We start from the raw sequence: 22,505 nt of genomic DNA, 5'->3' as shown, positions 1-22,505 counted from the left end.
TGAATCACATTATTGCTAGTCTATTATGAGGTACTAATTTTAAAAAAAAAACAAAAAAAAAACAAACCACAAAAAAATTAATTATTAAAAAAATATTGTTAAAATGATGAAAATGCCCCTGCCTTATTTGATGCATTATTTTGGGATGCCTTTGAAGTTTTTGGTCTTGAGGGCATTTTTGTTCAAATATTTTTGTTAAAACTTGGTGACACCAAAAACACCATTCACCTTTTCTTTTGGCTTTATATATAATAGATGTTGTTAAGAAATACACATGTACGTGTCTAGTATTTTAAAGTTAAAAAAAGTAACAAATCATTAAAACACGTATGAAAAATAAAAGTGTTTTTAAAAATATGTGAATTTATTAATTATGGCACTTAGTAGCATTAGCAATGGTGCAACAACATGTCCTACAAAACACACCTTTGCTTATAGCCACAATGGAACTGAAACTTAAATGCATAAAAGTGCATTCATCTGGCCAATTTGGATACGTCCAAATATGTAAACACGAAAACGTTATACATTTTTAAATTAAGAGCAGATTTGAAAATGCTTTTAAAATAATTAAAAGCACTTTTGGATTCCAAAAGCACTTAAATACATTTTGGAAGTCGGTGTTCAAATTTTTTTCGATATTTCCGTCGATATATCGGAAAAATTAGAGAAATATATGAAAAGTGGTGTGAAGTCTAAACTTTAACCCATGTCGGAGAAACTCCTCAATTTTTGTCATAATCGACGATTTCAGTCAATATTTTTTATACGAAGAAATATCGGTACTTTATCGACGAAAAACAAAAAAACTCAGATTCGTCGAAACAAATGCCTCAAAAAGATCTTAGGCCTTATAATATAAGAGGAAGCCTATAAAGGTCTATGACGATCGACCCATAAATCACACATAAGAGAGGGATAGAGAGCAGGAGCGGGAAACTTGAGAGAGAACAGTTTCATTTTAAATTTTCACATTTTTGAGTAAATTCCTATCATTTTCATCGAAGGCAACCAATATCAATATCCACATATTCGTCGATATTTCCACAAATTTGGATATTGATATTTTCACCGATAACGATATTTTAAATATTGCTTCAAGTATTTTTCCAAGATTCACTTGTAATTTTACTAAGAACTGGTTTCAAAAACCCTTTCAATCATTTTAAAAACACTTTCTTACATACTCAAAATTTGTTGTAAATAGTTAGTAGTTAATAGCATAGCATGGATTCAAACCAACCACCATGGTAAAACAAAACAATATCCGTCTTCATTTCAAGCTTCAGCAGTTAAATGTTGGATTTTTGGATCGCCAAGCCCGCCCCACTTTAACAACACCAATACTGTTCCCAACTTTACCCCTTCCTAATCCGTCAGGTGTGAGGTTTTACTACAAAAGGCATTGGTATTAGTTAGAGTAGGGTAATCCTATTTAAACCCATTGGGTTTCTTTGAACCCATCGATGTGGGACTTTAACTGATGTAGAATGGAAGCGGAAGCCTTGAATCCACAAGGAAATTAGCACTCTTCAACGAGAGACTTAAGATAGTCTGTAAATTGATTATTGGAATACTAAAAAGTTAAGGGAACAAGCCTCCCTTATATGGCTAGGGGCTGCATAAATGCAAAATAAAGACTACACAATTGTAATGCATGAACCTAAGATAAATGCACTAGCGGTTACAATATGGATGATTAATGAGATGCATTAATGACATTTAATCATCAAAATGATCATAAACCCTTTCATTAATGTGTTGCATCATTCTCCCCTACTTCAAACAAACTCGTCCCTGAGTTGTCTTCATAGCAAACCACATCAACAGAAGGATGATACTCGAACAGATCAGCCACATTGAAAGTATGAGATATGTTCATGTCAACGGGAAGATCAACAACATAAGCATTATTATTGATTTTCTACTTGATTTGGTAAGGACCATACTTCTTGTCCTTCAATTTGTTGTAGGTTCCCACAGGAAACCGTCCATTCCGTAAACAAACCATGACTAGGTCCATTTCCTCGAACACCTTGTGACGTTTTTTCTTATCAGCAGCTTCTTTGTACTTAAGAGTTGCTTCCTCAAGATTTTGATGGACCTCCCTTTGACTGGTGGAAATTCTTTTTGCCATATTCTCAGCAGCTATGCTTTTTCCTTATAGCTTTGGCAAAGGAACCAAATCCAACATCTCGCTTTAACTGTGGCCAATAGTATCTTTCTTCTACAAGTGCCACTATCTTGTCTCTTCCCAAATGTCCACCAAGCCCACCACCATGAAGCTCTTGAATTAAATGTTCTCTTAGCGATCCTCTAGGAATGCACAACTGATTCCCTCGAAACAAATAACCATCTTGGATATGCATATTATCCACAGTTTTTCTCATTCGTAGCATGTCCCAAACAATAGAAAAGTCTTCATCTTCAGGGTATAATTCCTTGAGGTATTCAAATCTGATGACCTCGGCTCATATGGTCACAAGTAGTGATGATCTCCTGCTCAAAGCATCAGCAACACGATTCTGTGTTCCTACCTTGTGCTTTAAAGAAAAGGTGAATTGTTGTATATAGGTGATCCAGCTACCATACATGTGATTTATTTTACTCTGGCTATTTATAAACTTCAAGGTCTGGTTATCGATATAAAGAATGAATTCCCTCTGAATTAGGTAATGCTCCCAAACTTTAAGAGCTCAAACAACAGCATAAAATTCTAGCTCATAAGTAGACCATTTCTTGCGTGCTTTACTAAGCCTTTCACTATAAAATGTAAATGGTCTTCCCTCTTGTGATATAACAGCTTCTATCCTAACAACTGAAGCATCACATTCCACTTCGAACAACTTGTCAAAATCTGGTAAAGCCAAAACTGGAGTTGTTGAAAGTTTTTCTTTTATTAAGGCAAAGCTTTGATCAGCAACTTTCCTTCCTTCAAACATTCAATTATTGGAGCCATGATGCTACTAAAGTTTCTGATAAATCGCGGATAAAAGGTGGCCAAACCATGAAAGCTTCGAACTTCATGCATGATTTTAGGAGTTGACCACTCACGAATTGCTCTGACCTTTTCTTCATCAACATGTATTCCATCTCCACTAATAACAAATCCCCAAAACACTAGCCGAGTGGTCATAAAATTGCACTTCTTTAAGTTGATATACAATTTATTCTTTTACAAAACAGTTAGCACCATTTTTAAGTGTGCTAGGTGTACATCTTCATCTCGGCTATATATTAGGATATCATCAAAATATACAACAACAAACTTTCCAATAAAAGGCTTGAATACCTGATTCATTAGCTGCATAAAAGTGCTTGGCGCATTGGAAAGCCCAAACGACATTACTAGCCATTCATATAGCCCTTCTTTCGTCTTAAAAGTCGTCTTCCACTCATCGCCAGGTCGTGTGCGGATTTGGTGGTATCCACTACACAAATCGATCTTAGAAAAGACCTTTGATCCAGCCAAGTTGTTAAGCATATCGTTTAACCTTGGAATTGGGAAGCGATACTTGACTGGGATTTTGTTAATGGATTGACTATCAGTGCACTGTGCCAAAAGTGCAGAGACAGCACAATGGCTCATGCTTTCCCTTATGAACCCCTTTTGTATCAAGTCCTCAACCTTGTCTTGTAGGATTTTTCTCTTGTTAGGACTCATCCTGTAATGAGGAAGGTTAGGAAGATAAGCTCCAGGAATAAAGTCTATTTCATGCTGGACATCCCGCATAGGAGGTAGATTTGAAGGCAGTTCATCGGGGATGATGTCATCAAACTTCGTAAGCAAAAGTTGAATTGCTTTTGGAATCGGCAGATTGTGAGATTTGTTCTCCTATACCACAAGCACATAAACTTGTCCACCTATTTGCATTTCAGTATGCCAAAATTCCTCATTATTGTTCACCAGAAATATTGTCTTTCTAGATGGATTTGATTTCTCGATTTCTTTCATTGGCCCCAAAACAATTTTATGTCCTCCTTTGACGAAAATATACACATTGTCTCGCCCTTTGTGAGTTGATTCAACTTCATATTGCCATGGCCTCCCCAAGATTATGTGGCATGCATCCATGTCAACCACATCACATATTACTTTATTAACATACTTTTTTCCAATTGAAAAAGTAATGGGGCAAGTTTCAGTCACCTTTGATTCCACACCTTTCCTAATCCACCCAAGTTTGTAGGGTGCAGGATGCTTTTCTGTCTTCAATCCTAGCTTTTCTACCATTTTCTTGGAAACAACATTCTCACTACTGCCATTATCAATGATCAGATCGTAAACCCTCTGATTTATTGTGCATCAAGTTTTGAAAATGTTATGACGTTGAAGAGGTTATTCACGTTTTGGTGCTAATAACAGCAGTTGGATAACCAAAAACCTTTCAAGCAATTCTTCATCATCTCTTCCAATAACTTCATCTTCCTCATAAGTGAGTGCAGCACCTTCCAAATCTTCTATTGGTTGCTCTTCACTTGTCTCTTCTATTCTTAACAAATTCACCGTTCTCCTTTTAGGACAATTGTTGGACAAGTGCCAATGTTGCCCACACATGTAACACTTATCTTCCCTAAGCTTTGCATAGGGGTCTTGGGGAACATCTTTATGGCCTCTGGTTGTTTCTGGTTTCTGTGAAGAACTATTATTGCCACAAATTTCATTACTAATATTTCCAGTTGTTGGCTGTGATGAGAAGTTTGTTTCCCTTTACTTGCTACAGATCGCGACGAATCAAAAGTAAAACTTCAATTTGCTTGATTCTTCGACCTGTCAATTTGAGCTTCCACCTTTGTAGCTAAATTAACAACTTCTACCACGATGAATACTGATTGCATACAAACCCTATCTTGAATGGCTAGTCGCAATCCACCAATGTACCTGGCTGTTTGTTGCGCTTCAGTTCCCATGAGATCATTGAGTAAAGCTAATCTGTAAAACTTCTCTGTATAGGCTTGGACAGTTTTACTCCCCTGCTTGCACTCTTGGTATTGTTGGAAAAAAACCTGTTCATAATCAGAAAAACCTTGCCTTCAGTAACCGTTTCATCTTTATCCATGAACGCACAAGGGTATTTCTTTGACAAGTTCGTGATATCTGAAGTTGCTCCCACCAAGTAGAAGCTCCACCTTTTAGCTTGTAGGCAACAAGTTTGACTTTTTTTTCTTCAGGAATCTCCATGTATTCAAAGAACCTCTCTACTTCATTCAGCCAGTCCAAGAAATCCTCGATATGAAGGTGATCAATCTTCATACGATAATCTCTATTTACACCATGATCATGTCGTCATGGAGGACCATTATCTCCTCCTAGTCCTCTGAATATCTCATAAACATATTCTTCATCATCGCTAGAATCTTCATTTGCTACCTGACGTCGATCTTGGTACGTTGGAGCACGTTCTCATCTTGGACCTTGATTGTTAACATCTGGTTGCACCACCAACTTGGTAAGAGTTGTCTGGATTTCACACAACGTCTGCTGGGTTTGATTCTGGTAAGTCATAAATTCGACTCTTGTAAGAGCCTCTTTCTGACGTTCATTGCCATTAGGGGAATTGGCCATCAGCCCAAGGAAAGACTTGTCTCCGGTACCAACTCATGTAGAACGGAAGAGGAAACTAGAAAAATTTCTTCGTATTCTACTAGGAAGCCTTGAATCCACAAAGAAATTAGCACTCTTCAACGAGAGACTTAAGATAGTCTGTAAATTGATTATTGGAATACTTAAAAGTTAAGGGAACAAGCCTCCCTTATATGGCTAGGGGCTGCATAAATGCAAAATAAAGACTACACAATTGTAGTGCATGAACCCAAGATAAATACACTAGCGGTTACAATATGGATGATTAATGAAATGCATGAATGACATTTAATCATCAAAATGATCATAAACCCTTTCATTAATGTGCTGCATCATTACACTCCCCCTCACGTGTAACCTCATGTAGTGATTCACACGTGGAGATCCACATCGGTAATTGAAACTCAGAGGTCAGCTCACTTTGGGCCCACTTGTTTTCAATGGAACTTAGTGGTCGTCTCTATGTTAAGAGTTTAGACTTGTTTCCTTCTTGGCGACAAGCTCATTGGCTTGCAACTTTACCATATGCTCAATCCGTCAGGTGTGAGGTTTTACCACAAAATGCCTTGGTATTAGTTAGAGTAGGGTAATTCTATTTAAACTCATTGGGTTTCTTTGAAGTTTGAACCCATCGATATGGGACTTTAACACTCCCCCTCACGTGTAACCTCATTTAGTGGTTCACACATGGAGATCCACGTCGGTAATTGAAACTCAAAGGTCGGCTCACTTTGGGCCCACTTGTTTTCAATGGAACTCAGCGGTCGTCTCTATGTTAATCCTTCTTGGTGACAAGCTCATTGGCTTGCACGGGCCTGAACCGTGGGCTCTAATACCATGTTGGATTTTTAGGTCACCGGGTTCGTCCCACTCTAACGACACCAATACTATCCCCAACTTTACCACCTGCCTAATCTGTTAGGTGTGAGGTTTTACCACAAAAAACCTAGGTATTAATTAGAGAAGAGTAATCCTATTTAAACCCATTAGATTTCTTTGAACCCACCGATGTGGGACTTTAACATTAAAAACTCCCAAATTAGAAAGCTGAATAATTGGCACCAAAATATATTAAAACCATATTATTTGCAATTCTCATCCCCCCTCCGTTATTTGATGACAATCTAGCTACTGCGTGCCATCTCTCTCTCCGGAATCTGTAGATCTCAGAAAACTCTCTTCTCTCAGGTACGCAATCGGATCTCGTTTCTTTTGATCCAGAATAGTAAACAATTTCAATTCCATTACCATGAATTCCAACTTCGACTTCGATCTGGGTCTCGGATCGAGCCGACCCAAATCGCTCAACGACCAGAAGAACAAGACCTCTTCTTTCTCCTCCTCCGCCACCGCCGCCCAATCCCGACCCGCCTGGCAACAACCCACCGCCAGCAGAACCACCTCCTGGACCCACCAGCCGGCTCCGACCCAGAGCGCCCGACCCGGATTGACAAACACCCCGACTTCCATGGTTGGGGATATCTTCGGAAAGAGCTGGACTTCCGCAACTCCGGCGGTTTCCGCCACCCCGATTACCGTCGTCAATAAAAACCCAAATTTGTTTGGGGATTTGGTCAGTTCCGCCATGGGTGGTAAGATCAATAGTAATAGCAATGTTCCTTTGAAGAATGCGACCCCGGCTTCGAATAAGAGCTCATTTTCCATGGGGAACGTGTCCGCTTCGTTGCCCAAAACCACCACTGCTGCTAGTAATAGTTCGGTGAAAAGTGGTGGTGCAAATTATGGTGCTTCTGGGAATTTTAGGAGTTTCTCTTGTGGGTTTAATAGCAATGCTAATAAGGTTAATATTGGTGTTAACGCTAATAGTAATAAGAGTGCGAATCTTGGAGGTCCTTCGCTGCGAAATATGGGTAGTGCTAGTGTTGGTGGCACTGGATTGAGCTCTAAGAAAGACCCTTTTGGTTCTTTGGTGAATCTCACATCGAAACCATCTGCTACTATTAACTCAGCGAGTAAAACTAGTGATAAAAGTAATGTTGGTGATGCTTTTGGAGATTTTCGGAATGCTCCGAAACCAAGCACCACCAATACTACATCAGCCTCGAGTGCCTTCTCAGATAGCAGTTTTATGGGATCAGATTCAGATTCTGGCTTTGGGGATTTTGGGGTTTCGGCGAAGCCAACCCCTGCTCAATCTACTAGCAATGATCCCTTCGGCGTGTTGTTTACCCCATCTTCAGGTTCGGCTGGAGGTGCTGCAACAGCAACTGAAGTTGATGGTTGGGGGATAGAGTTTGGAGGAGGACATGATGACGGTGGTTCAACAACTGAGCTTGAGGGTCTTCCACCTCCTCCTGCGGGGGTGTCAGCCTCAACAGCAAAGAATAAAGGAATGGATAATTACAAGCAAGGGCAGTATCCTGATGTTATTAAATGGCTTTCTTGGGCTATTATTCTTCTTGAGAAATCAGCTGATAGTGCTGGCATTGCAGATGTCTTATCAAGTAGGGCTTCATGTTACAAAGAAGTAGGGGAGTATAAGAAAGTTGTGGCAGACTGCACAAAGGTATCTTGTTTGCTTTCCTTAAATCTTTTTAGGCATTTTAAAATTTTCATTGGCATTCAGTAATTCAGTTTGTACCTTCCAAATTGTGAATGCATGGGATTTAATTTTTGGATCATTTTTTTAATCCTATTGGCCTGACATTGTATTGTATAGCTGCACGATCTGTTAGCCGAGTGAATTAGCTGGCCTAAACATGGAAATGTCATTGTAAAAGGAATGTTAGTGCAATACTGATAGCCTTATCCTAGTTTGGCATGAGATGGGGTTAGGGGGTAAATATTAGTTGAATTCCCTTCGTAAGATAAAAAGAAAAGAGATCATTAGCGTATTTAGTTTCCATTGTATCCCTGCTTAGAGACCAGCTAGAAGTCCGATGTTGCTGCTTTGGCCTTGTGGGTGGCACCCCCACCCCTCACCAATGTTCATCTGTTGCGTTGATGCATGTAGGGTTTTCAAACCAAAATAGCATTTTTCCTCTTCTCTAGCTATTTTCAGTGCATCACTGTACGTAGATATATGTTTCTGCTAGACACGGCTTACAAATTTATTTTTTACAATTGCTCTTTCTACCTGTCAAGGCTCTTCATTGATTTAAATTCTAATGAAATGAAGTGTTCCATCTTCTTTATTTCTGTGTAGAAAAGAGTTCATAGATGTGTTCAATCATGTGCAGGTTCTTGATAAAGATGAAGCAAATGTATCTGTTCTGGTACAGTGTGCGCTCTTGTACGAAAGTATGGAAAAGTACAGACTTGGGGCAGAAGATCTTAGGACTGTTCTGAAGTTTGATCCTGGTAACAGGGTTGCAAGAAACACCATTCACCGCTTGCAGAAATTGGCAGACTAGATGGTTTTTGAAATTTCATATTGCTAGTCTATTCATTTAGGTACATTGATACTTTCCCTCTCTCCCCTCTTTACCATCATAGATTTCTGGGGAACTATAATTTTTTACTGGTTACTTGGCCGTCGAGGATGGTGTTCGCGTGTATGGTATATTTTCTTTCTTCTGTTGCTTGTGACCGGAAAAGGTTCTTTGTTACTTCAGAGTGGTGTTGGAATCCAAAGATTGAATTGCACTGTTCTTTGTCTTCCAAATATATTTCTTTGTAGTATTGGTGATTTAGCAATCTGTGTTCTTCGATGCTGTCAATGGGGGCAGAAAGCCCAAATAGAAACCAACCAAAGTGATCAACAGAGTGCAGGTTGGGCCGGTAATGGCCCTGGCATATATTGATGAATTCCGATGCTCTAGTCAGTAACTTGCGCACCAAGTGTGAGGGTTTTATTACAAAATGTCTCAGTGTAAATAGAAGTAAACTCAATCAATATAAATCATGTTTAAGTTTGTCAAAGTTTCCCATTACATTGTTGGATTTCTTTTTAACAGCAATTACTCCCCTTTCAGGATGATGAATTTGCTGAGGGTTGGTTGGCTGAATATTTCTATATATAGCTTCTGAAAATTAAGCTGCGTTTGCTAAAAAACGATGCAAGGGTCCTTAATAGTTACCATTACGTTTATTAATCGTTTAAACTATTATCTTTTTATTGTCAAAGCGTTTAAACTATTATCCAATGGATACAAATTAATTGTGTTTACCTTCCCGTCACATCCGTTGCCCAAGGATTCAAGTTGTCAGTGGAGACGTGCAAAATAAAGTAGCAAACCCAAAAAAGAAAACGGTTCTGTACGTACCTTTTGGTCTGCATTTGTACAAAATGAATTGTTGAACAATGATCTATATTTAGGGATGAAAACATTGTAACACTCCCCAACGTACAAGATACAAACCGCAAGTGACCATTTACCACAATGGTATAAAGAAGTTAACGGCGTTGGTTCGAACCCAGTCGATGACCAAAACCATCTCTAAAGGAGATGTCAAATTTTAAACCTAAAATTTAAATTTGAAGGCTTACGTGGCACTTTGACATCTTTTAAAGTTTTACTCTTCAACCGATATGCCAAATTTTAAATATAAAATAAAAATTCATATGTATTTTCTTTGCATTGGGAATGAAAAGAAACAAAAGGATAATACTCTAAACCAATAACAAATTAATAAAAAAACATTTAATAATTAATTAAATTTTTTGAAGGTGCTGTCAAATTTGGCAGCAAGGGGAGAGATGTCATTCCATGTCATGCCACATCAGATTTGGCTTTTCAGTTGGAAAACATTAATGCTGTCTTTTGTTACCGTTATTGCTGATTTGGGACATTTTGAAATCTCCTTTAAAGATGCTCTAATTTAATATATAATCTAATAAAATTTATCGTTTAACGAAAAACAAAATTTATCTAATCTAACAAAATCTAATATCTTATCTAAGATACAACCGCCCTTCTCAATTGGACTTTAAAAAAAGTTGGAAATAATATCAAATTATGGTACAAAATGGGACCCAAATCACCTTATAAATACAAGTTTTGAGGAAGAGAAAATGATTCGATCAAACACACAACTTGTTATTCTATTTTCTCTTCACATTCTATCCTAGTATAATGTTAGTCCTAGTCTAGATTATTTTAGTTTTGTACCATTTACTTCCTGAACTTGTATTTCAATTTCTTTACTTTAAGCAATTTAATTTATGCATTTGTATTTTAAATACGTACATTTCTTTCAATTTTTTTATTTTACGCACTTTACATTTTGTCTCGTCTTTTAATTTTATTAACTTTCAAAGCACTTTTATTTCATGCACAGTTCTTAATTTAATTTATTTTATCGCTAGTAGATTAATTTTAATCTTAATTATTTTCAATTCATTTTACTTTCTCACTCAATCTTCACCATCATTATTTCACATCATTTGGTTGTTCGTTCAAATCCTTGTTTTCGAGGTAGAGAGAATACATAAGCTGAGAAGATAATCCTTGTTTGGCCGTTAAATAGTTTAATTAAAAAGTCAAATCCAAGACACAAACACAATCACTTTGACATTTTTTCCACATTAACCAATCTTGATCATGTGATGGCATGCTTGTGCATCTAAATTAAAAAAGAACAAAAGAAATCCTTTTTGGCAACCCCGTCCGGCAGAAAAGAGGAAAACATATTCAATACAACGAAAAATTACATAACAAGCGCTCATTATGTTCATCTATCTTATTAACATTTGATGTACTTAAAGTCATAGAGTATTGTAGGAGCATATTATTTACTTCGTGCGGTTATGATCATGATGACTTTCTCGTTTCCAAAGTCATCACTCAGAGTCTCTAAGCATAAACCAACGGTCATTTAAGGGTCTGCCGGCAGCCAGCTGACCTGACCTCCATGCATCTTCTCCTTCCACAGATACCATTGACAGGTCAAACTAACGGTCTTCATCTGCCTCTCGAGAAGGACTTACGTATAACGAAATGTTGATGAGATAATAACTTATATCAATCAAGTATTACAATATTTATTGAGAAGTTAAAATATGTACATAATAATTTATGAAAATTGTTATTGGCATTCCAAAATTTTCATTTTACATTCTAAACTTTTTATATTTAGAAAGAAAAAAATACACTTGTGATGATGCAAAAGGAGATTTTTGAAATGCCAATAATAGTTCGTTAATTTTTAATTAACTTAAAATATTGTCACAATTAGGGCTGGAAAAAATTTCTCGAAAATCGCGAACCAAACCTAAAAAAATCTCGACCCCAAACTCAAAAAGTCCCAAACCAAAATTCCTAAAATTTTTGGATACCATACCAAACTGATCCCGAACCATTCACTACGGAATTCGAGATTGTCTATTTAATGTCCCGAACCGAATGGAAACTATATATATTATTATACATTTATGTTTTAATATAGTTAGAATTAATTGCAACCGTTGGATTGTTTCAAAACGATATGGCTCATCCATTCTTTGTTAAGGGTCTCCAGCCCTAAGCCTCTCTCATTTCATTTCGAAGTTCAACCACCCACCCCTCTCTTTGACCTAGTTTGGGAGTGAGGTGCTTAAAAAAAAAGCATCCATGAAAAAAAGCTGTGAGGGTTTTAGGTGTTTGGTAAACTGAAAAAAAAAAAAAGGCTTATTTTGGAAGCTGCTGTGAGAATAAGCTGAAATCAAAGGAAAAAGCTGAAGCTGCTATTTGCAGCTTTGGAAAACTGGCTTTTTTTCAAAGCACACGAAGCTACAGTGCTTCTTTAATGAAAAAACCCACTATTACACTGTTTTTTTTTTCCAAAAGCACTTTTACAAAAAAGTTTACCAAACACTCTGCTGATTTATTTCACAGCCGCTTATTCTCACAGCACAGCCGCTTATTCTCACAGCAGCTTTTTTTCAAAGCACAGCAATACCAAACCAGCCCTTTGTCTCGAATTCGAACTGAACCTCAACTCAGCTTAACTCAACTCAACTCCGGCCAGCCACTGCCCACCACCACGGCATACCATCTCCGACTCTCCAGCCTCCCTCCACCACACGCAGCCACCCCTCTCTCTCACGATTCTCTCTCTCTTTCGCGATTCTATCTCTCTCGCCATTCTCTCTCAGACGCCTAGAGTCTGAGAGTATTGTCTCTTGAATCCTCGACCTAGCATAGAGATTTTTCTCCTAAATCAGGTACAATTTTGGAATTAATTGGGTTTTCGAATTAATGTCTAGGGTTAAAGTTTGTCACATTCAGTGATATGGGTAATTGATTTGAGGGGATTTGCGTATGCAATAGATAGTATTAGTTCGAAAATCGAGGCATCAAGGTTAACAAATTTGTTCTTTCAATGCTGGTTGTTTGCCGTGGATCCTTGTTTTAGACTTGTGATGGAATGACTGCCCTTATTGGTTTGATGAGAGTACGCGAACACATATTCATGCTTCTTCTGTGAATATGTGAAGTTATGTTTGTTCTTTGAATGTGAGTTCCGATCCATTCTGAAATACCAAAAACATTTTGAAAAATACCGAAAATTTCGGGTCGGGATTCAAATTCCCATCTCGAAAATGGTCAGTTCGGGATTAGGATCCCATTTTCAATTCGGGATCCCCTACCGAATGAGCCCTAGTTACAATATCAATCTTTTATTGCTTCAGTGATAGAATATCTGTTGGGTGACCTTAGAATTACATAGTTTGATTGGCCTCAGTGGTGACCAAATGAAGTCAATTTACTTGTGCGCAAGCAAAGAATGGTCCATCGTAAGATTTTCCGTGAAATATAAAAACAATACAATAATTGTGAAAGAAAAAAAAAACGATGATAGAAGGATGACATATGCTATATGAGGAGGTTTTTTGTTTGTTGGACGCGGAAACAAAAAGCGTTTACTTTGCAACTTTAGCTTCTTTCCTTGCTTCCTAAAAGCCCGCTGCTGCAATCTTCGTCTGGGATGACGAAAATTCTATCTCCTCCATCAATAAATATATTAACAAAACATTCTTTCATAGTTACAAAAGAAAAATCAATCATAATTTTTGGAGTAATTCTTATTTTACTATTCTAATTTTTTGAATAATTCTTATTTTACTATTCTAATTCTAAGTTTACTATCTTAAAGTTTTTTTGTTTAAACATTTCATACATCAAGATTTTTTTCATCTCAGTCTGGTACGTAAAGTGATAATTTTGGGATACTTTTCATACATCTGTTAACCTTGCTGTTAAAATAGCCGTTTAACCTGTGACATGGCGCACACGTGGATAGTGACTGGACGCCACGTGTTAATTTGGGCCCACATGGATATTAAAAAAATTCATAGCTACCTACTTTTGCAAAACTTTTATACAATTAAGCATTCAACCCTCCAAAGCAACTTATATAGAACAAGTTCACCCCCATGTATAATCTTTTGTCCAATAATGCATTGTTATATGCATTTTTTTTATACATGACAATGTATTATTAACCGGGATGCTACGTGATAATAAATCTATTTCATATAAGTTGGTCTCCAACCCCTCGCCCTTTTTGTTTGGTTAACAATCATTTCCTTTTACTAAATGTTTTGGGTAACAACGTTTTTTTTTAACAAATGATATTATCTACACTAAGAGGGTGGAAGAGTGGGCTAAGCCGCACAATGAGTTAGTAATAATGTGATTCAAATTCGCCTTTGGTGATAATCGAACCTAAAACTTCTCAATTACAAGTGAAGAAAAATATCACTAGACCGTAGTACTAAGTAGCTTTGGGTAACAACTTTTTAATGACAAGATTTTGGTGGAAATCTGTTGTGAGAAGCACTTTTCTTACCAGTACATTTCTTATAAGTATTTTTGCATGATCCTTAAAGGCACAACAAATATGTTTATTAGAAATTCAAGTAGTTTTTGAAAAAACGCTTGAAGGTGTTTCCTATAAAAACTCCGGTGGGTAATTCTCCAAAAAGCTCTACCTCTTCCATAATTAGTGTCAAACAAAATTATCATCTTCTGGGTAACAATTTATGAATTGTCATTATGTTTAGGAATATCAATAGCAAAATGATTTCCACACATTAATTCTATCCTTATGCAATGTGCACACCTTTATTTATTTATTTTATTCATTTTATTTGATCTAAATGCCTAAATTTACAAGCATATAAAAAGAGAGAGAAAACATGTAAAAATCACTTCACTGTTAGTATTAAATTGTAATATATGATTAGTGTTCTAAAAATTGGTTTAGGCGGCCGTCTAGGAGCTAGGTGGTGAAGGCCCGCCGCAATTTACGGCAAATCGTTTTGAAAAATCGGTCTAGAGCTAGGTGGTCCTAGGCGGCTCCTAGGCGGAGGGCTAGGCGGCAACTAGGCAGTTTTTTTTTTAATTTTTATTAATTGTGTGCTTTTTTCTTTTTTTGCTTCATGGTGGTATACTTATGGAAATGGTGTACCGAATTTGCAAATGATGGATTTACTACAAGTTCATCCAATTGTGAAACGAATTGGAGCACTTTTGAGGAGATACATACAAAGAAAAGAAATAAACTAGATACAACAAGGTTAAATAATTTAGTCTATGTCCAATTCAATGCAAGGATCATGAACAAGAATAATTTAGTCTATCATCCAAGAATCATCCTCATTATGATTATATGCTTATTGTTTTTTAAATATTAACTTTTTGGATCTATATACTTTGTGTATTCTTCTACTTCTATTTTTCAATTTTATCATTTATTTATTATCCATACAAGTATTTTTTTTTTAGGTGTAAATAGACACTTATTTACAAAATATATAATAAATTTACATAATTCGCCTAGGCTTTTGCCAGCCGCCCGACTAGCACCTAGTGTTTTTTAGAACCTTGTATATGATAAAATACGATAACTCTGCCAGCCGTCAGACTAGCGCCTAATGTTTTATAGAACCATGTATACGATAAAACACATTAACGTTGAAGATAGTCTTTCAAAACTTTCTTGCACTCCTTTCATAAGTACAAGGGTACAAGCGGAGAGCACAAATAGCAATCCACTATAGATTTTACCAAAAGTTAGAAAGCTTCTTCTTTTTTCTTATTTATTGAAAGTGGTTACAAGTCGTGAGCTTGTTCAATCCAACAAGTATCATCAAGCACAAAACCAAGATCGGATTTTCTTTCATAAAAGAACACCCAAACAGATCATAGTAATCATAACATTTCAAATACTTGTAAAGATTTGTAATTTAAGTTGCTAAGAGCATATCCAAAGGAGACGTCAAATTCAAAACATCAAATTTTTATTTGATAGCTGATTTGATAATTTAACATATTGTTAATATTTTCTTTCCACACGATATGTCAAAATTTATTGCTTCATTTATGTTTTTTTAAAACAAAAATAATATAAGTTGGGTTGTTGTTGGTTTAAAAATAATAAAATAATACTTAAATATGTTAGCATTTAAGGTAATGTAAGTGGAAAATGCCTTTGAAAATAGCAAAAACTATATTTGAAAGCAATGTCAACTTTGACATCTCTTCATTCATATCAGCTTAGCCTTGTTTTTCATATCAGCTTTAACATCTCGGTTAGAGTAAATAATATGTCATTTGTTACTGTTATATCTTTATGTGATACTTTTTACATTTCCTTTTAAGATGGTCTAGATCATGTAGTTTTATATCTACCGTGGCCAAGACTGCAATTATCTCAAATCTTGGGAGTCGTTTAGCAGGGACGTCACTCCAAATGAAAGCTGCCGCAAACAATGCCATGTTCCTGTAACTCTCAACCGTTAAATTTCTGAGCCAATCTGACGCACGCCAGAGCCAAACCCCGAGTAACAGTTTACCCTCATGTAACTGCTCAAGTCACATCCTGCCACATCGTCAACCCTTCAATCCCACTTGACACCATTGGACCGCAATTTACTTTGGGAAATGGTTATCTCCTCTCCTAATCTCTCTCCTCTTCTTTGTTTTTCCATTTGAACGTTTGTGATTAAGTTACGTCAACATTTTATATAATTTTTTTGTAGAAACAATAAGACAAAAAGTAAAGTGTGAGAAAAATGAGGAAAGGGAATGAGAAGAAGAAGGGAAAGAATCATACTCCATTTACTTTTATATTCCTTCACTTTTTGGGCATTTTCTATTCAGCATCAAACTTTTTACTTTTTACGGCTTCTCTCTTCACTCCCTGTGATCAAGTAGGTTATTTTTTAAGTTGCCCGTTTGCCAACTGTTTTTAAACGACTGAAAACACTTTTAGATAAAATATTTTTTAAACCAAATTTTAGTACAAATGCAAGTTAATTTTAGAATAGCATTTAAAGTGTTTTTAGCAAAAAGCACTGTACTTTTAGCAGGAAGTATTTCAAGTCTTTTAGAACCTAAAAATATTTTCTGTAAAAGCAGTTTCAGTCATTTAAAAGTACTTACCAAACGAGCATACTTGGCTCATTTCCTTAGGAGTAGGAAATTCTACATTATTGCTAATCACAATTTAACATTAGTGGATATTTTTTTAGAAAAATGCTAGAGATACCAAATTTGTCAACCAAATGATGTTGATATTGATGTTGATGATTAGATTATTACTAAAATGTTAATAAACGTGTTTATTTTTTATTGGTGACACATTATTTGATTTAAAATTTCACCCAGCATTACCTTTTTTAATGTTTTTGATGAGTTATTTATGGAAATTGGCAGGATGTAAGAACTCATACTTTCAAGAAAAAGAACCAAGTAATGTTTTTCAAGTTAATCATACATTTGTCAAGTAGAATCACTCAAAAATAATGATATACATTAAATACCGCTACAGTGACATTTTTTAAAGTAAGCTTTTTGTATGGGCTGTGACCAAAGGAAGGAAAGCCCACTAAGGCAACTTACTGTGTTTTTTTGTCTTTATGCAAATGTTGCTTGTAACCGACGGTCGTCTATAAATACAGAGCTCTATACGGAGAGAGACCTCTCGCTTTGTGCGTGTCCTGAGAGGGCTCTTTTTTCTCTCTAAGTTTCTACAAGTGGCAATATAAACATGTGTGGTGGTGCTATCATTTCCGACTTCATCGCCGTCAAGCGCGCCCTGAAGCTGACGGCGGAGGACCTCTGGTCAGATCTTGACACCATCTCTGACCTCCTTGGCATAGACTACTCCAACAGCATCAACAAACAGCCGGAGAATCACAAGGTGGTCCAAAAGCCGAAACCATCTATCACCAAAGGTATCTATATATACATATATATATATATATATGATATGGCATTTTCATTAATGGGTTTTATCTAGAGTTTCATATACTTTGTTATAAAGCTTGCATGATTAATTGTATTTATTTCTCAGAACTTGTCTGGTTCTTCAGTTTGTTTTGGTTCATCTGCTACTTCTGGGAATTGTTTATGAATTAATTTTTTCACTAGATTTTCTATCAAAGAATTGGGTTATTTGCATATAATTTTTGTTGTTGTTCGCTGGTGATGCTTGCCACCAACACATATTTTTTTTTCCTTTTTTTTTTATTTCTAGAAAAAGTTGGATCGTCATTATGAGGGAAGGTAATTAATTATTGATTTCGGCTGGAATCAAATTCTCCAATTAATTATGTACAGTTTTCTAATTTAATGATCACACAACTACTAAATTACAGTAGTAATTAATCATAATCTACCGCTTTTTGTGTCTATTAATTATTCTTTTAATACAATAAGATAATAGTTAGATTTCTTTACAACTTTTCTGGAAGATCAAAACACAAAAGAAATTGGTTTTTATAGAAGGGAATATTATTATTAGCATTTCAAAAATTTATTTTATACTCTTTAAAAGTGTTTTTTTTTTTTTAATTATGTAAAGTTTAGAACGTCAAATAAGATTTTTGGAATGCTAATAACAATTCTCTTGTGAAATTCTGTTTATGTTTGGAAAATGGACACCTGCCATTTATTTTTCTTTGTAAATTGAATAAATCGAAAACAAATTAAACGATAAAAAAATAATATAGAAGAAGAAAAGAGATGCAAATAATTTATTTTCCTTCATGTCGAAAAAAAGTTTTAAGGGTTGTTCTTCTAACTTTTGTACTCGATTAACAAAAAAAATGAAATAATTAAATTATGTGTGATTGGAGTAGTGACAAGTGATGAGAAGCCCAAGCAGGCGAGCGGGTCTGCTGCTGCCGCAAAAGGCAAGAGAGTGAGGAAAAACGTGTACAGAGGAATAAGGCAGAGGCCGTGGGGCAAATGGGCGGCTGAGATTCGCGACCCCTACAAAGGCGTCCGGGTCTGGCTCGGCACCTATGACACCGCTGAGGAAGCCGCCCGCGCTTACGATGAAGCCGCCGTGCGCATCCGCGGGGACAAGGCCAAGCTCAACTTTGCCCAACCACCATCCTCTTCACCGCTTCCATCTCTGGCGCCGGATACGCCGCCGCCGACAAAGAGGCGGTGCATTGTTGCTGAGTCAACTCGGGTGGAGCCGACTCAACCGAGTTTCCAGACCGGTTCTTACTATTATGATCCATTATATCACGGCGGTGGTGGTGCGGAAATGTATGCTAAGAATGAGGTGGCGGGTGGGGACGAGGTGGTGGTAGAGCAGCTGAGTCAGGTGGTGAGTGGAAGCGGAGAGTCGGACTCGTTGTACCTGTGGATGCTGGATGACCTGGTGGCATATCAGCAACAAGGGCAGCTTCTGTATTAAGGCAGCGGAATTGTTCTAGCTAAATATTTGTATGGCTAGGAATTAAAAACATATTAATTAAAGGGTATGTATGTTTAATTTACGTGTGTGAAATGCGAGTGTTGAGTATGTCTATGACTGGGTTTGTGTAACGTGTGTTGTTTGCTACGGTGTTTATGTTTAATAGTAACTGCTTTTGTCTTTGTGCATGTTATATGATCAAAGTGTTTCGGTTTGTGTTTGTTGGAAGTGTTTTCGAGTGTGTCTGGAGAAAACAAAAGATAGAAATGCTCACGAGAAAGTACTTTTTAATAAGGCACTCGATTTTTAATAAAAGTTTTTAATGTGATCGTAGGAGCATTTTTAAGCGAGTTAGCATTTGAGTAACAAAGTTAAATTTATTATGTCTCAAAGAAAAAATACATATCTATCGAATGTAGTAGCTAAAAAAATTAGCAACTGACTTATAAATATGCAAAGTCATTCCACGATAATAAATAAAGTGATTGTGAGCATTACTTTGTTAGTGGTGAACACTTGTTTAGTGAAGAGAGAAAAATAAATTTTGGGCTTACAAAATAAGATAAAGTTAAGATATTAATATTTAAAATGAAAGATAAAATTTAAATAGTTAGTTGGCGAGTGGATTAAGGTACCGTTTGGTACGTGGGATGGGACAGAGCATAGTGGGACGAGGCGTTCCATCCCACGTTTGGTGCGCCTAAAACTGGTGGAATGCGTTGTTCCACGGGACGAATTTTGAGTGAATTTTCGTTCCGTCTCACCCCCTGGAACGACTCGTTCCACATCCATGGAACACAAAATTATAACTTCTCTGTCTCCTTCTTCTTCCTCCTTGTTTCCATCCAAGGGCATCTTTGCTCCCTCTCCGTTCCGTTCCGTCCGGTCCCGTCTCGTCCCATCCCATTCTATTCCGTCCCGTCCCGTCTGCATACCAAACGATACCTAAAGTATCATACAAGTGCAAAACGGGTTAGCAAATGTCACTTTAAAAAAAATTCGAAATATCATATGAACTTGTACGCATTTTTCAATTTGTCATATAAACTAAAATTTTAAGCAATTTGTCATACCAACTTTTTGAAATCATTAATTTGTCATATCTCCTTAACTTCGTTAAGTTTTCCAATCCAATATAGGTCATGTGTGAGACACATGACTTGTGTTTATGTTATTTCGATCATTCTAATACCTTACTTTCCTTTTAATAAGTTGTATTTGACAAAAAACTGTAAGGTTTTTCAGGCAATGGAAAAAAAATTTTGATACGAAAGCAATGAAATGATCATGCAATGCACTATCTTATTGTTATTCCTAGGGATGGGCAAAATACCCACGGGTATGGGTAATTAACTGCGGTTACTCGCTCATTTAAAACTCACTATTATGGTTATGGGTAACCGTTTAGATAAATAAACGGTTATAGGTATAACCGTTTACTCGTAAAATTTAAATGGGTGGTTATAGGTATTACCCGCAGTTATAAACGAGGTACCCATTTTGTAATATCCCACATTGCCCATGGGAGTGGATCCTGTAAGCCTTGCATGTATATTCCTATCTTTACCTAGCAGGAGACATTTTGGGAGCTCACTGGCTTCGGGTTCCATCGAAACTCTGAAGTTAAGCGAGTTCGCGCGAGAGCAATCCCAAGATGGGTGACCCAATGGGAAGTTCTCATGTGAGTTCCCAGAAACAAAACCGTGAGGGCGTGGTTGGGGCCCAAAGCGGACAATATCGTGCTACGGTGGAGTCAAGCCCAGATGTGGTGGGGGCTCGGGCCAGGATGTGACAATTTGGTATCAGAGCCAATCCCTGGCCGGAAGTGTGCCGATGAAAACGTCGGGCCCTTAAGAAGGATTGGATTGTAACATCCCACATCGCCCAAGGGAGTGGATCTTGTAAGCCTTATATGTATATTCCTATCTCTACCTAGCAAGAGACATTTCAATAGCTCACTGGCTTCGGGTTCCATCGGAACTCCGAAGTTAAGCGAGTTTACGCAAGAGCAATCCCAGGATAGGTGACCCAATAGGAAGTTCTCGTGTGAGTTCCTAGAAACAAAACCGTGAGGGCGTGGTCGGGGCCAAAAACGGACAATATCATGCTACGGTGGAGTCGAGCCCGGATGTGGTGAGGGCCCGGGCCAAGATGTGACAATTTAGTATCAGAGCCAATCCCTGGCCGGAAGTGTGCCGACGAGGACGTCGGGCCCTTAAGGGGGGTTGGATTGTAACATCCCACATCGCCTAGGGGAGTGGATCATGTAAGCCTTATATGTATATTCCTATCTCTACCTAGCACGAGACCTTTTGAGAGCTCACTGGCTTCGGGTTCCATCGGAACTCCGAAGTTAAGTGAGTTTGCGCAAGAGCAATCCCAAGATGGGTGACCCAATGAGAAGTTCTTGTGTGAGTTCCCAGAAACAAAACCGTAAGGGCATGGTCGGGGCCCAAAGCGGACAATATCGTGCTACGGTGGAGTTGAGCCCGGATGTGGTGGGGGCCCGGGCCAAGATGTGACAATTTGGTATTAGAGCCAATCCTTGGTCGGAAGTGTGCCGACGAGGATGTCGGGCCCCTAAGAGGGGTTGGATTGTAACATCCCACATTACACAGGGGAGTGGATCATGTAAGCCTTATATGTATATTCCTATCTCTACCTAGCACGAGACCTTTTGGGAGCTCACTAGCTTCGGGTTCCATCGGAACTCCGAAGTTAAGCGAGTTTGCGCGAAAGCAATCCCATGATGGGTGACCCAATGAGAAGTTCTCGTGTGAGTTCCCAGAAACAAAATCGTGAGGGCATGGTCGAGGCCCAAAGCAGACAATATCGTGCTACGGTGGAGTCGAGCCCGAATGTGGTGGGGGCCCAGGCCAGGATGTGACACTCCTAATCAGAGCATAGCAAGTCTAGGTGCAGTTCAGTAGGACAAGTACTAAGTATAAAGTACCAGAATATGTCATACAAATATTTTATTATGTCAGAACCGCCAAAATCCTCAATGCCACCAACAACAAGCTTACCTAAAACCTGGAGGGGCGCAAAACAGAAAACGTGAGTGGGCAAAAACAAAGCTTTTCAAAATCATTTCATTTCTCAAAAGTTCTAACCCCTCTCTGTAAAACATGTATAACTTTCCCATAAATAGAATATAAACATATGCATAAATATATATGTAAATATCTCAATTCAATTCATGCTTCACATATTCCTAATCGTAAGTATGTCATACCAAGATATAACAGAATAAGTAATTCATGTGAGAATAAATTCATGGAACATAACACATTAGCCGGAACCCCTGTAGAAGTCTGTACGG

General features: G+C 37.4%; 3 protein-coding genes across 4 annotated transcripts; 2 read left to right on the top strand and 1 right to left on the bottom strand.

Annotated features, from left to right (window-relative positions):
* Window positions 1–2,696: 2,696 nt before the first annotated feature.
* Window positions 2,697–5,566, bottom strand: LOC126595246 (uncharacterized). The gene is made up of 7 exons (XM_050261608.1): window positions 5,429–5,566; window positions 4,883–5,007; window positions 4,379–4,643; window positions 4,151–4,291; window positions 3,293–3,835; window positions 3,055–3,148; window positions 2,697–2,932 (listed from the first exon to the last, which is right to left on the bottom strand). The coding sequence occupies exons 1-7, from the start codon at window positions 5,564–5,566 to the stop codon at window positions 2,697–2,699; spliced, it is 1,542 nt and encodes a 513-aa protein (XP_050117565.1).
* Window positions 5,567–6,652: 1,086 nt separating this feature from the next.
* LOC126595085 (nucleoporin nsp1-like) lies at window positions 6,653–9,466 on the top strand. The gene is made up of 2 exons (XM_050261427.1): window positions 6,653–8,111; window positions 8,785–9,466. Exons 1-2 carry the CDS (start codon window positions 6,834–6,836, stop codon window positions 8,956–8,958), a joined length of 1,452 nt encoding a protein of 483 aa, XP_050117384.1. The 5' UTR covers window positions 6,653–6,833; the 3' UTR covers window positions 8,959–9,466.
* Window positions 9,467–17,445: 7,979 nt separating this feature from the next.
* On the top strand, window positions 17,446–19,376 carry LOC126596971 (ethylene-responsive transcription factor RAP2-3-like). Of its 2 annotated transcripts, none has more exons than XM_050263698.1 (2): window positions 17,446–17,708; window positions 18,615–19,376. In XM_050263698.1, exons 1-2 carry the CDS (start codon window positions 17,522–17,524, stop codon window positions 19,181–19,183), a joined length of 756 nt encoding a protein of 251 aa, XP_050119655.1. In that variant the 5' UTR covers window positions 17,446–17,521; the 3' UTR covers window positions 19,184–19,376. The 2 variants fall into 2 exon arrangements, with proteins under 2 accessions (XP_050119655.1, XP_050119653.1); XM_050263696.1 differs by having other exon boundaries at window positions 18,612–19,376.
* Window positions 19,377–22,505: the final 3,129 nt, after the last annotated feature.

This window comes from Malus sylvestris, chromosome 13 (genome assembly GCF_916048215.2).
Source record: "Malus sylvestris chromosome 13, drMalSylv7.2, whole genome shotgun sequence".
Classification (NCBI taxonomy): domain Eukaryota; kingdom Viridiplantae; phylum Streptophyta; class Magnoliopsida; order Rosales; family Rosaceae; genus Malus; species Malus sylvestris.
Note: the sequence above shows the minus strand (reverse complement) of the source record. Positions and strands in the feature narration are given on the sequence as shown.

What these genes read in the sequence shown, in the direction of transcription:
- LOC126595246 (XM_050261608.1), bottom strand. Translation starts at nt 5,566, where the DNA reads ATGGCCAATTCCCCTAATGGCAATGAACGTCAGAAAGAGGCTCTTACA. An exon ending in AGTTGGTGGTGCAACCAGAT is followed by an intron (nt 5,008 to 5,428) that starts GTTAACAATCAA and finishes GATTATGAACAG; the next exon opens with GTTTTTTTCCAACAATACCA. An exon ending in AATTGCTTGAAAGGTTTTTG is followed by an intron (nt 4,292 to 4,378) that starts GTTATCCAACTG and finishes ACAATAAATCAG; the next exon opens with AGGGTTTACGATCTGATCAT.
- LOC126595085 (XM_050261427.1), top strand. Translation starts at nt 6,834, where the DNA reads ATGAATTCCAACTTCGACTTCGATCTGGGTCTCGGATCGAGCCGACCC. An exon ending in TTGTGGCAGACTGCACAAAG is followed by an intron (nt 8,112 to 8,784) that starts GTATCTTGTTTG and finishes AATCATGTGCAG; the next exon opens with GTTCTTGATAAAGATGAAGC.
- LOC126596971 (XM_050263696.1), top strand. Translation starts at nt 17,522, where the DNA reads ATGTGTGGTGGTGCTATCATTTCCGACTTCATCGCCGTCAAGCGCGCC. An exon ending in GAAACCATCTATCACCAAAG is followed by an intron (nt 17,709 to 18,611) that starts GTATCTATATAT and finishes GTGTGATTGGAG; the next exon opens with TAGTGACAAGTGATGAGAAG.